We start from the raw sequence: 13,546 nt of genomic DNA, 5'->3' as shown, positions 1-13,546 counted from the left end.
AAGCGCAGTGTGGATATGCAGTGCCATAAGGCCTGTGGTCTTGGAACATGGCACTTTTTAAAAAGCACCTAGGAATAATGGGCTGAAATCTTGCTGCCTAAGGGCCACGTTTGTGTTTGTCCTCCACCCAGGTACCCCATAAGGATGCCTGTTTCCAAAACAGATTTACTGAACGTCTACTTTGCAAAACACATAAACTCCCAGAGGGTGGTGACCAGGTCTACGGAGCCCAGTTCACACATTACCAGTAATGATGGGAAAGGTAGATAGGGGTGAGAGGAGAATGAAAGCCACTCTCTCCTGGGTCCCAGACTGGCCTGAGGACTCACAGTGAATGCCCAGGAGCAGGGAGAGACTGGGGTCATGCCCCTGGGCCCTCTGGGTCACAATGCTACAGACAGCCTGCAGATCTTGAAGGCAACGGGCCAACTCCTGATGCAGCTCAAATGCCAGCTGGGCCGTGTCTGATGAAGATGGGGACCCTGATTGGGCCTGGCGCAGGTGTTCTTGGAGCGTCAGATTCTTCTCAATGAGGTCCTGGTTCTGTACTGAAAGCTGAGCAGACAGAGAGGCGAGCACATTAACCCAGGCCCAGGGAAAAGCAGAGTATCTGTGCATGAGTGTGGATATATGTATATATGTGCGTGGAGGGGAAGCTATGAGTCAAAGGCGATGTCCCCCCTCCTTGCACTCCCCTCTTCCCCCTCAATATCAGGCCTAGTTTCTCCTGCAGGTAGGTTGGGCCCACAGGGCTGCAGCATTGGAGGGGAAACTGCACCCCAGCAGACTGAGTCAGCAGCCTCCAGGTTTCTGTTCAGGAACCAGAGAAGATACTCCCGCCCCTCGGAACTCTATCTGAAGCCAGTCCCTCAGCCAACTCTGTTAGCCAGGCTATCAGAGAAGGTTTAACGTGAACTGTGAAATCTGAGGAGACACTGGTTTCAATCTCTCCCTGCCACCCTGACAAAAGTGGCCACCAGCCAGCCGGATCAGAGTGTGTCAGAGGAATAAAGCAGGCAAGAAAGACAACAGACAGCTAGTGGCCACTGGGTGGGTTGGGACGAGGCAGGGCTGAAGCAGCTGGGGACCTGGAGGACATAGTGCTGAAACGTGTCCTGCCTTTTCAATCCTTCACCTCAGTGGAGTCAGGCTTCACTACAGAGACCAGCTATTCACGTCTATCTGTGTCTCTTTCCCTCCCTTTCCCAGAACAGCTTAATGCACACTCCTTCCCTTCCTACCTCTATTCTGTTTTAAAGACACTGAATAGACTTTCTCCTCCAGTCCCCACCCTTCACCCACACTGGGCCATGTGACAATCCTAGTTCTGGGAGACTCCTTCCTCAGCACTTGGGCAGTGACCTTGGCCGCCCCCTGCCGACAACTCTGTTTACTCCATGAGGATCACCAAACCTTCAATCTTCTTGAACCCTTCATCCCCAACCCCACAAACCTGTGGCTGTGGGAATACAAAATAAGAGAGAGTGATCGTCCATATCCAAAAAGCATTCCTGGGTAATTATGGCCACTCAAAGGCTTAGGACCTCTAATATAAAGGATGATGCAATGTCCCTTCTTACTCCTCTGCCAAAAAAGCTTAGCAGGGACCTCCCAAACGTGGGGGCTCCTGTGGGAGAAGGGATCGGGAGGATACAGAGAAATCAGGTTTGTAAAGACAGTACCAAGAGGCCTAGCTGTTGCTGCTCACCTCTTTCACAGCTGTGCGCAGCTGCTGCAGGGCTGTCTCCCTCCTTTGGGCCTCCTCTTTCAGGGCCTGGCTTGTTCCTTCTTCTTGAGCCACTTCCTGCTCTAGGCTCTGCATCCCATGGCAAGGAGGGTGGGAGAACACATCAGGGGTAACAAGTCTACTTCAGACCATATCGCCTCTGGTCTGGACTATATACATAGTAAAGCTCCACCCTGCCCACACACTGCTGCTAAGAGATTATTTTACAACAGCCCTGGTCTGTGACTTCGCATCAAAACCCTTCTCTAGCCCTTGACCATGTAGCAATAGAGGCCAGCTCCTCAGCAGGGCATTCTAGGCCAGTCTGGCCCTTACTTACTTTTCTATCCTTATCTCTTTCTACCCTCCACACAGCCTCTACTCCAGTCACACTGAACGACTAACTGGCCTTCATCCCCAAAGGTTACAGTTCCAATACTGTTGCTCACTCCTCTTTCCCCTTTGCCCAGAATGCCCCTCTGCTCTGCCAGAACCTTCCTTAATCTGCAAATTAGCTCCAATTAATCCTAATATTGCCCTGCTACTCATACCTCCATCATGGCTCATGAGTACATTTGTTGGCTGTGCACATGATTCCTCCCTCCACTAGACCATAACTTTCTTGAGGGCAAGGAACGTCCATTGAGTTGAGTTCAATTATTTATCGAGCAATTACTGTTGACAGGCACTGGGGATACTAAAAAGAATACCAAACAATCCCTGTCTTTGAGGAGCTCACAGCCAAATGCCCTTGACAATACTGTGTATCAAATGTTTTTGACAGAGATGAGAAGGGGTAGAGAGAGCACTCTCTCGGCACCTAATCCAGTTATAATGCGTGCGTGCGTGCGTGCGTGCGTAGGGGTAGTCAGGGTCAAGAGAGGGAGGTATTTATATTTGTTATCTTCTGCCTCTCATTCTGGTTCATTCCAATTTCCCCCCAGTTTTGAAACTGACTTGAACAAATAAAGTATAAATAATATTTCTGAACTTTTCCATCTTGTATTAATAAAAAATTTAGCAGCCAAGGAAAACGTCTCACCACTATGAAACACCCAAGGTGACCATTTTGAATACACCTAATTCCACCAAAGTCTCATCATGGGTAAATATACTATTTTAAATGCTGTGGAACCTCAGAGTTCCAAGAAACATACTTTGAGATCCACTAAAAACTACTAAAATCCTGGGATTTTAAATGGATGTAGGGAATTCCCCGGCAGTCCAGTGGTTAGGACTCTTCACTTTCCCTGCCGAGGGCCTGGGTTCAATCCCTGATCGGGGAACTAAGATCCCGCAAGCCGAGCAGCGCAGCTAATCGTCATAATAATAATAATAAATGGATGTAAACACTCACTAGGCTTGACTATCTCCTTACAGGACTTGAAATATGTGAACTAAATAGACCCACATAATGACAAGGGTAGGACTGCAGCTTTCAGTTCTTCCTCAGTGGACGTGCATCTCTCCTGTTTGGTGTGAAAACCTCTATTAGAGTCCAAAGAGAATCTGTACCTAGGATTTCTTGGAGAACCCAATTAAGGACACTCCTACTCTGGCCCAAAATAGAAACCAGGAGTTGTCTTTTTCCTTATTCTTCAACCTCCTACATTCTATCAGTCACTGATTCCTCTCAATTTTACCTCCTAAAATTCATTTAAATTTGTCCCCTCACAACTCCTTCTTGCAATGCTGCCTTATGCATCATCCTTCATCATCTCTCACTAGGATTTCTGCTACAGTCCACTGGCCTCCAGCCTTGTAACTCTCCAAGTGCCAATATTCTTCCACACTCAAGCCTGAGTTGCAAACCTGACCACATCACGCCCCAATTAAATACTAGAGTAGATTCCCATCACCTACCTAAAGAATAAAAGCTAACTTGGTTGAACAGTCCCAGCCCTCCCATAGCCCAGTTCTCCATTTACCACCTTACTTCAACAATATCAAACTGCTTGCAGCTCCATGTGCAAACCCTGCTGTTTCATGCCTTCATGTTCCTACCCATGCTGTTCCTTCTATCAGGAAATACCATCCTATCCTGTGCCTCCTCATCGACTGGCTAACCCTTCCTCCTCCTTCAAGAAGGCTCATGAGTGCTTCCCTGGTGGCGCAGTGGTTAAGAATCCACCTGCCAATGCAGGGGACATGGGTTCAAGCCCTGGGCTGGGAAGATCCCACATGCCGCTGAGCAACTAAGTCCGTGCGCCACAACTACTGAGCCTGCGCTCCAGAGCCCACGAGCCACAACGACTGTGCCCACATACCACAATTACTAAGCCCGTGTGCTGCAACTACTGAAGCCCGCGTGCCTAGAGCCTGTGCTCCGCAACAAGAGAAGTCACTGCAATGAGAAGCCTGCACACTGCAATGAAGAGTAGCCCCCGCTCACCCCAAGTAGAGAAAGCCCATGTGCAGCAACGAAGACCCAATGCAACCAAAAATTAATTAATTAATTTTAAAAAAAAGAAGGCTCATGATCTCCAGAAACCCTTCCTTGACCTCTCTACTTCCACTGACTCTTCTACGCTCCCCCAGGATAATATGGATGCTCTAACAGTACTGTGCTAAAACCCCTTCCCAACAAGAATGTAGGCTAAAAGCACTGACTGGGTCTCATTCTTGTGCTCCTAACACCGAGTAAATTGCATGGCAGAGAATAGTGTTGGTTGAATTCTAGAAATTCCATCATTAAGTCCTGCCCACCATGTCCCGAGGACTCCAGCTCACCTGTACTTGTGAACGCAACTGATCAATCTTCTGCTGTTGCTTCTCCACAATCTGAAAGGCAAAGTTATCAAGGAAGGCTGTAAGCACATGCTGATAGTGAGGTCAGAGGGCAAGAGGCTGTACTAGGATCTGTGGTCTGGCTCTTAGCCCAACTGGCTACAGCCAGTCAATAGTGAGAACAGAGTGAAGACAAGTTAGCTCTACCTACAGAAAAATAACCCAGACTCCCTATCCTGGCTAACTAGCTTCACACTCCTGTGCTCTAGTCACAAAGAGATTTAAACAAAGAGGAATGTAGTGTGGACCTATGACCACCATGGGGAAGTCGGGTGGAGAGAGACACCCTCACCCTGATGATTGTAGGCCAGTAGAATCAACTTCATATACAGCCAGTGTATATTCTGGTTCTTTGGTAAAGGACATGACTGAAAATTCAGTTTAATGAAGCTTGTCCTATCCAGGGCTATGACAGTTATCATTACTTATAGCTTTGGTCACACTGACTGTTCGAGGAGAGAACCTGAACAGGCCTAGTTTCCTGTCCTTTGAGACCTCAGGTACTCTCTGAACCATTTCTGGGTCTTCTTTTTTGCTGACCTTCAACCAGTCTCACTGCTAGGCCCCGAGCTCCTTCTTCTCTGCTGAATTAGAGCCCCCTCACTGGGTAGAACTTTGCCCAATGCAAGAGGTTCTGAATAGGGCCTGAGCCATGAATGAAGTGCACCAAGCTTCAGTGTACCATTTTGGAGCATATAAATTTGGATGTTCAGAGGCATGTCCTTCCCTAACGTTGCTTGCCAGTCATAAGGATGAATATCTAAAATGCAAATTTATTATGCAGGGATGACTTCTCAGAAGGAGAGAAAAACTCTGGGCAGCAGATCCTAGAGGGTTCAGGGTCAGAAATTCATGGTTCCCTACCAATACCCAATCTTTTCTTTCCTAAGCCTACCCCGTTACAGCCTGGACACCCTCAGTCACCTTTCGAAGGGAATCACATTCCTTCTGCCAGGACTCCATTTCCACTTGGGGACCTTCTCCCCATTGAGCTGTATCTTCTCCACTGGCCGCCTCCACACACTGCTTATCTTGCAGGCTGAAAAACAGTGGCCTCTTAAAGAACTCTGAAGTTAGAGGGATGTGGCTTTGATTCCTGATTCCGCTATTTACTGTATGTTTTTGGGCAAGACATTTACACCCTTCCAAGCCATAGGTGGGGATAATGTCTTAGGTCTGTATAACGTAGGGAGTGCCACACAGAAGCTGCTTGCTCAGTCTATGCTAGTTCCATTCCCTAGAGGTCAGCATCTATACAATGTGCTACCAATTCTCTACCTGCCCAACGTTTTTTTATTCTTTGTTTTGATATTTAAAAGTAAACATTCATCACATGTATTTAAATTATAAAAGTCACATGTATACAATGCAGAAATTTTAGAAAATACCAAAAAAATCTTTTTTCTTTGCACATACAGTCTGGGGCGGACCCAGCTATGTCCCCTAACCTCGCTTCTGACTCCCACCAGTGGTCTCCTCCCATGGATCCCCACAATCACTTTCATCATGGCCCATCTGCTGAAATAAACAACAGGGTCACTGTGGTTGAATATGGGATGAGAAATCCAATCCATCCCATTAGCAGCTGGATTTGGTCCAAGAGGCTGCTGAAACAGCCACTACATTTTCAGAAACTTCTATTAACATGGAGGAGGCTCCCAAGACACCCTGAGAGTACATTATGGCATCCTGTTTTGTTCTCAGAACCTGCTGTGGCAATCGAGAGCAATCCCTAGGGCTGAGGAGAAGAAACAGATGCTCCTGGTAGGCTTTACCTTGCAAGATTCAAAATGTGGATAACCTCCAGTCCTCAGCACCAGGATCTACTTTTGCAAATATAGAGATACTCATTTTCCAGTTTATGAAGTGCTCCCGTTCATTCAACACATACATATTCAAGGATTATTATCTAGTATTATTATGCCAGGTACTGGATTGGAGTCTTCCAAAGGATACAGTGACAAATCCCACCCCACTACACCACTATACCCCCCACATTCCATCTCAAAGACATAGTCCTTGTCCATAAACAGCTTTCCTATTACTTACAATCCAAAGAAAATGAAGCTCAGAGAAGTGAAGTGATTTGCCCAAAGTCACACAGGTAACGAGTGGGGTAGCCAGGACCAGAACATAGCTCTCCACTCCTTTCCTCAACCCCACAGGGGTATTTACCTATGTCTAGTGGAGGAGAATTCTGCTTCCCTCTGTCTCAGGCTTTCCAGTTGAACCTCCTTCTCTCTGCAGGCTGCCTGGGTCTCCTCGAGCAAACTCTCCAGCTCAGTCACTCTCTCCTGCAGCTCTGTGCTCTTCAACTCAGAATCCTTAAGCTGAAAGACAGGATTCCATGCTTAGGTCAACAGGCCAAGGAAGACTCTGTCTGGGTATCTCAAAAAATTTGCAGTTCAGTTGTGATATGAGTGTGTGGACATGACTCCTTTGGGATCTTCCTTTCAGAAAGCCACAAGGTAACTGCATGCAGCAGAGGCTGAGAAAGCCCCCCTGCTTGGCCACTCCCTTCTTGCCCCAGGTATGCCCAGACATTGCTGCTACCTGCTGGCTCTGCTTCTGATGGTCTTCCAAGGTGGGCAGGTCAGCCAGGTAGCGTTCCAAGGTCTCAATACGCTGCTGCTTCTCCCGGTTCTGCTCTGATTCCTTCTGACATTTCTTTTTCAAATTATTGATATGTTTATCACGACCCTTGACCTGTTGGGAAGAAATGTCGAGAATCTGTCTCCATTGACTCCTCTACAACCCCGAACATCAACTTTTTTTGAAGTGATGTCTTTGTCCTTAGGGCTATGAATGTTTTCCAGTACAATGAATGCAGGAAGCTGATAAAATTTTGCCATTTGAGATTAGGGCATAAAATGCAGAGTTAACACACAAGAACTTTCTAATCAAGGGCAAGGAAGGGGGGCTCCTTTGGCAGTTTTCAAAAATTGGTAGCTCTACCATATAATAAGGAATCTGGGACTTCCCTGATAGGCCAGTGGTTAAGACTCCGTACTTCCACTGGAGGGGGCTTGGGTTCAATCCCTGGATCCCTGGTTGGGAAAATTCCACATGCTGCACAGTGCAGCCAAAAAAAATTTGTCTGGTCTTTGTCCAGCTTCCTGGGAGGTAACTTCTAAACTCTTAGAATAATAGAAAAGGAGTATCTTTGTTTTTCTTAATGGACCAGAGCCCACCATAAATGCATTTATGCTAATGAGATGACCCAGAATGCAGACTGGTCACTATAAAGACCGATGGAGTTGAGCCCAACTCCCTGTGAAGAGGGGACAAAGACAGGAGATTGAGTTCAATCATGCCTACATAATAAAACCCCAATTAAAAATTCTGGACACCAAAGCTCAGTGGAGCTTCCTGGTTGGTGAACACATGGATGTGCTAGGAGGATGACATGCTCTGATTCCAAGGGAGAAAAGGTATAGAAGCCCTGCTTTGAGGACTTTCCCAGACCTCATCCTATTTGTCTCTTTATTTGGCTTGTCCTGATTTGTATTTTTATAATAAAGCTGTAATCCTAAGTAATCCTGAGTTCTGAGTTGCTCTGGTGAATTACTGAACCTGAAGGGGTCATGGGAACCCCTGGATTTATAGCCAGTTGGTCAGAAGTATATAGGCAGTCTAGGGAACCCAAAACTTGCAGCTGGCATCGGAAGTAACAAATAAGCATAGCCTTTTGGGGGACCATGCCCTTAAACCTGTGGAATCTGATGCTAACTCTAAGTGGTCTGCATCAGAACTGAATTGCAAAAGTAAATATAACTGTATATACAGTAGACATACAGCCGGTCTGGTCTGTTCTGTTGAGATAGGTAATGCATTATTCCCTAAGCACCACATAGGATATAAAGCTAAGCAATCATCTGGAAGGGCTAATGAGACTCTAAACTCCTTGAGAGGAGGGGCTGTGTCCATTTTGCTTACTATCATATCCCCAACACACAGCACAATGCTTGGCACTGAGCAGGCAATCAATTAAGATTTGTTGAATGGGGCTTCCCTCGTGGCGCAGTAGTTAAGAATCCGCCTGCCAATGCAGGGGACATGGGTTCGAGCCCTGGTCTGGGAAGATCTCACATGCCATGGAGCAACTAAGCCCATGTGCCACAACTACTGAGCCCGCGTGCCACAACTACTGAAGCCCACCGCCTAGAGCCCATGCTCTGCAACAAAAGAAGCCACTGCAATGAGAAGCCCGTGTACTGCAATGAAGAGTAGCCCCCCTTTCACCACAACTAGAGAAAGCCCGCACGCAGCAATGAAGACCCAACACAGCCAAAAATTAATAAATAAAACAAATAAATTAAAAAAAAAAAGATTTGTTGAATGGAAACTTTTTCTTCACTATTATGGCTTTTTCTTTGGCTCATGAAAAAGGAAGCTGGAGGAAGTAAGAGAAAGCAGAGAAAAGGTAAGGCAGATCTACTGATGCCAAAGAGGCACAGGCCTAATTTAATCCAAAGATAACACAGTACTAAGAGGGATCCCTGAAAATCAGTCAAAACCTTTACCCCAGGTACAATCTTTAAGCTCCATGTGATTCTCCAGATTCTCACATTTTAATATGCATCAGAATCACCTGGGAAGCTTATTAAAAATGCTGATAACCAACTGTGAATTAAAAAAATGGTAGACTGGCCAGAGATGTTTATCTTTTCTCTCTTCCAAAACATCTCTAAACAACAGGAGAAAAATAAAGTACTGATTTTTAAAAGTCAAAAGAGGAGACAAAAGTATACAAGATATTTCAACATGTTTTCAGAAGATAAAAGTAATTGGGGGGATAAATGACTTGGAGCAAAGGAGTTATAATCTGCAGTAGGAGTTACAGACAACTTGGAAAACAATGTGCCCTTCACAACCAGCAAGAACCCCTGTACTTGAAGCACCAGATACCTGAGGGAGGTATGTATCAGCCATAGACCTGAAAAATAGGGGGATTCACTAGAAGTCTATATTCAGGTTAGCTGGATACCATTCTCAGCCTAGGTTTCCCCAAAAGGAGACTGGAGATTTATTTTCCGGAGAAAGCAACTGAGAGAGAGTCAAGCTCAGGGATATCAGTCACAGCAGAGAGAGAGAGAGAGAGAGAGAGAGAGAGAGAGAGAGAGAGAGGGAGAGGGAGAAGCACTGTGTTGAAAATCAGTATAAGTAAAAATCTATGTATAGAACTGTGGGACTTTAAACCTAATCTCCTTCTCAGTGTTGAGAACCCAAAGGCCAAAATCATTCCTGTCCCCAGTCTCTCCACCAGGCAGCAGGCTGAAGATTCTTTCCTAGACAGAGTGAGATGAGACATTCAGATACTGATATTTGAGGGTTCCCAAGTGCAAAGGGCAGACTAAGTCTGATCATCCCACAGGGAAGCCCACCGGGCAACTACCATGAACCCAGAGCTTCCACGCAGCTTTAAAATACTACTGATACGTTGTGGGTTTTTTTTTGTTTTTTTCTTTTCTGGCTGCAGCGCACGGCATGTGAGATCTTAGTTCCCCAACCAGGGATTGAACCTGTACCCCCTGTAGTGGAAGTGTGGAGTCTTAAGCACTGGACCGCCAGGGAAGTCTCTAAAATACTACATTCTTAAATATGAGCACTCTTTCGTTCAAGGATCACCAAGCCTCTAACATGAAAGACACCAAAATAAAAAGACCTGAAGGAAACAAGAAACAACACTATGAGCAGATGCAGATATCCCAAAAGGTATAATCAATATCATCAGAGAAAAGATATTGCATTCATGAAACAAAAACAGCAAAAAATTCAATAAAAGAATACTATTCAGGGCTTCCCTGGTGGCACAGTGGTTGAGAGTCCTCCTGCCGATGCAGGGGACACGGGTTCGTGCCCCGGTCCGAGAAGATCCCACATGCCGCGGAGCGGCTGGGCCCGTGAGCCATGGCCGCTGAGCCTGCGTGCCGCAACGGGAGAGGCCACAACAGTGAGAGGCAGTGAGAGGCCCACGTACCTCAAAAAAAAAAAAAAAAAAAAAAAAAAAAATACTACTATTCAGAAATATAGAGGTATATATCAGGAGAAAGAAAGAAAACAGTTGAGGACAGATAATTCTGTGGAGTGGGGCTGGGCACAGAACCACTAATTTTTACTATAAATATGTTGATATTTGATAACATGTTGGTTATTTAACTTAGATACATGTATTATTTTGATTAAAAGTTTCTTTTTTAACAAGCCTCTAAGTCTATGCTGTACCAATGGCACCAACATCACCTGGGAGCTTATTAGAAATGCAGGATCTCAGGGCCCCCTTCCCTCCCACAACTACTGAATCCGTATCTGTATTTTTATCATGATCTCCAAATGATTCTTAAGCACATTAAAGTTTACGAAACACTGCTTTAGCTGACTTTGATGCAAGTGGTCCAGAACTAAACATTATTAAACTGGTCCCCCAAGAATGTCTGCATTAGTGCAACCTGTGAACAGAACCAAAAGATTTAGCTCCTTCTATGATAACCAATCTCACCCTAAGCAATTCTAAGAGCACTGGCAAAAATGTTAAAACTCCCAAAATATCTGCATATATGGGATTCTTCACCTACTTTTTAGGTAGAGTGAGGAGAAACCAGGCTGAATGATGTACCACAGGTACATCTTGCCACAGCACAATCTCGTATGACTGCCCAGGCTGATTTTCCACCCAGGCCAGCTGGTAGCCCATCACAACCTGGGACAGTGAGGGATTATACGGCTTTCCCTCTCTGTGGTAGTTTTGTGCAGATGAGGCAGAAAGGAGGGGTTCCATTTCTAACAGATCAATCCTGCATAAGAAGTCAATGTAGGGGGTTTCACCCAATTGGCTCCTCCAGGTTCCAAGAATAGGGGCCAGAAACAGCTTAGGGTCTGGCAGGAGAGGGCTGACTGCCAACTCCTTTGTGAATTAGAAAGCTATCAGCTCCTTAGCTCACCCTTTCTTCCTGTTTCTTCCCCTCCTCTGAATGCTTCTGCAATGCCACTTTGAGTGACTCTCTGATGAGCTGGACTTCAACTTCTGAAGCAGAGAGTTTCTTTTCAAGCTCCATCTTTTCTTTGCTCAAGGCTTCTGTCTTCTGTGCAAACTGTGCACGCAAGAAAGTGTTCTCTCGCTGCAATTCCTGCAGAGAGATTCTCAATATATAACTGTTCATTACCCTGACAGTCCCATATACGTTACTTATACCTAGTATACTTTGTGGTCAAATATCACCTTTCTCTAAGAATTTCTTTAAGCAGTGCTTCTCAAAGTGTGGTCCTAGAACTAACAGCTTCAGCATCATCTGGGAATTTGTTAGAAATGCAAATTCTTAAGCCCAACTCCCAGGCCCAGTGAATCAGAAACTCTGGGGATGGGTCTCAATAATCTGTGTTTTAACAAGCCCTCCAGGTGATTCAGATGCATACTCAAATTTCAGAACCACTGGCTTAAAGCAATACTTGATGAGTTGCAGTGTAACAAAGGAATACAGGACACTGTATCAGAAGACCTGGGCTCAAGGCCTGGTTCTCCTCCACTCATTCTCTGTATGACTTCAGGCAAATTCTTCCTCCTTCTCGGGCTTCAATTTTCTCATCAGTAAATTAGAGGACCGAACTAGATTTTTATCTAACGGCCCTTCTCACACTAACATTCTGATTCTACAAGATGGAACACTATCTTAACAGGCCCACTAGGTGGCAAAGCCAGTACAGTACTATAATCTGTCTAACAGACATCACTCAAAAGCCCAAATTACAGAAGAAGCTTGGCCAACTTCTTTTAGGGCTACTGACCTAAGTGAGAGCATGGTTTCCTTCAGCTGCTCCTAGACATGGAAGAATAAAAGTGGGAATGGTTCTAAATCCTGCATTACCTCTGCTTCCCCCTCCATTTGGCCAGGGCTGGTATATTAAGACTTCTCAAAACATCACTCAGTACATTGCTCTGCCTTCCTTTTCTCCCAAGTATGTCCTGATACCAAGGCACCTGGACTTCCACTTGATCTACCCTCAAGCCTTTTCTGCCCCCACAAGGGCAGAACAGGAGATACTTTATAATTAAGATGTTTACTCTTTGAGGGCAGGGACACCTTATATCACTTGGTTCATTTTCTATCTCCTGGATGCCTAACAGTGCCAAGCACAGGGAAGATACTGGGTTATGACAAGCAGAATGCCATCCTGGCTGCCAAGGCTTACCTGCAGCCTCAGCAAGCAGACATCCCCAAAGGGGGCAGGGCGGCCCAAAAGAGCACTGTGGACTTGTAGTTCGCTCTCTCGCACTTTCTGCTCCAGCTGAGAGATATGTTTCCTCTGCCTGCAAAAGCCGGAATAGAATGAGGTCCAGGGTCCTGACACAAACCCACTTGCAATATAAGCCCCCACTTCCCTTAGGTACAAACCACACTTTGTAAGCAAAGACCCTGGATTCTGGTCAGTGCTGTTTCCTGAAGGAGGAAGAGCAAATGAGAAAACTGACAGGGGAAATGAAGAAAGATCAGCTGCGAAGAGTCAGCTGCCTCCTTTAGGCACTCCCCACAGCCCCTGCAGAGATATGCAACTGGCCTATCACATTACTCACATACTGGACTAGGCTGCTTACTGACCTAGCTCTACCATGAGGCAAGGCAGGGTCCTAAACAGAGGAAGATGCACTGCCCTTGGGAAGACCTCCTTAGTGGGGGCTGGGACAGCAGAGGCTAGCCCTATGACACCCCTTGCCCCCTTACTTGTCAATAAGGAGCTCCTTTTCCTTCAGAAGGTTCTCATTACTGTTCAAGATGCTGATCCACTGTGCTGGGTCTAATGTGGGCAATGAAGGAGAAAAAGCAGCAGGATGGTGGCAGATGGCTCCATTCTGAAGCTGAAAGACAAGCAGGCCCAGAGCAGCTTAATCTTGACCTATAGGCACCTGAAAACACCTGAGCTACAGCTGGGTCTGCAGTCAAGGCTTACTTTGGCTCAGTCTGAGAAGGCCCACTGTTTATGAAATAATTTTAGCTCTGATGTATGACTGGAAAGAACCTGCTAGGGAGACTTCTGCCA

At 45.9% G+C, this 13,546-nt stretch overlaps 1 protein-coding gene across 1 annotated transcript in view; it reads right to left on the bottom strand.

Annotated features, from left to right (window-relative positions):
- The window catches only part of CEP85 (centrosomal protein 85), a 33,087-nt gene that overhangs the window by 2,037 nt on the left and 17,504 nt on the right, over positions 1 to 13,546 (bottom strand). Inside the window, exons 5-13 of the mRNA XM_060016901.1 lie at positions 13,231 to 13,364; positions 12,701 to 12,818; positions 11,455 to 11,640; positions 7,067 to 7,219; positions 6,689 to 6,843; positions 5,438 to 5,552; positions 4,457 to 4,507; positions 1,709 to 1,816; positions 330 to 555 (exon numbers count right to left, since the gene is read on the bottom strand). Coding sequence (XP_059872884.1) covers positions 330 to 555; positions 1,709 to 1,816; positions 4,457 to 4,507; positions 5,438 to 5,552; positions 6,689 to 6,843; positions 7,067 to 7,219; positions 11,455 to 11,640; positions 12,701 to 12,818; positions 13,231 to 13,364 — 1,246 coding nt within the window. The remainder of the gene's footprint in view (positions 1 to 329; positions 556 to 1,708; positions 1,817 to 4,456; positions 4,508 to 5,437; positions 5,553 to 6,688; positions 6,844 to 7,066; positions 7,220 to 11,454; positions 11,641 to 12,700; positions 12,819 to 13,230; positions 13,365 to 13,546) is intronic.

This window comes from Delphinus delphis, chromosome 1, assembly GCF_949987515.2.
Source record: "Delphinus delphis chromosome 1, mDelDel1.2, whole genome shotgun sequence".
Taxonomy (NCBI): domain Eukaryota; kingdom Metazoa; phylum Chordata; class Mammalia; order Artiodactyla; family Delphinidae; genus Delphinus; species Delphinus delphis.
This window is presented reverse-complemented; position numbering and strand designations above follow the sequence as displayed.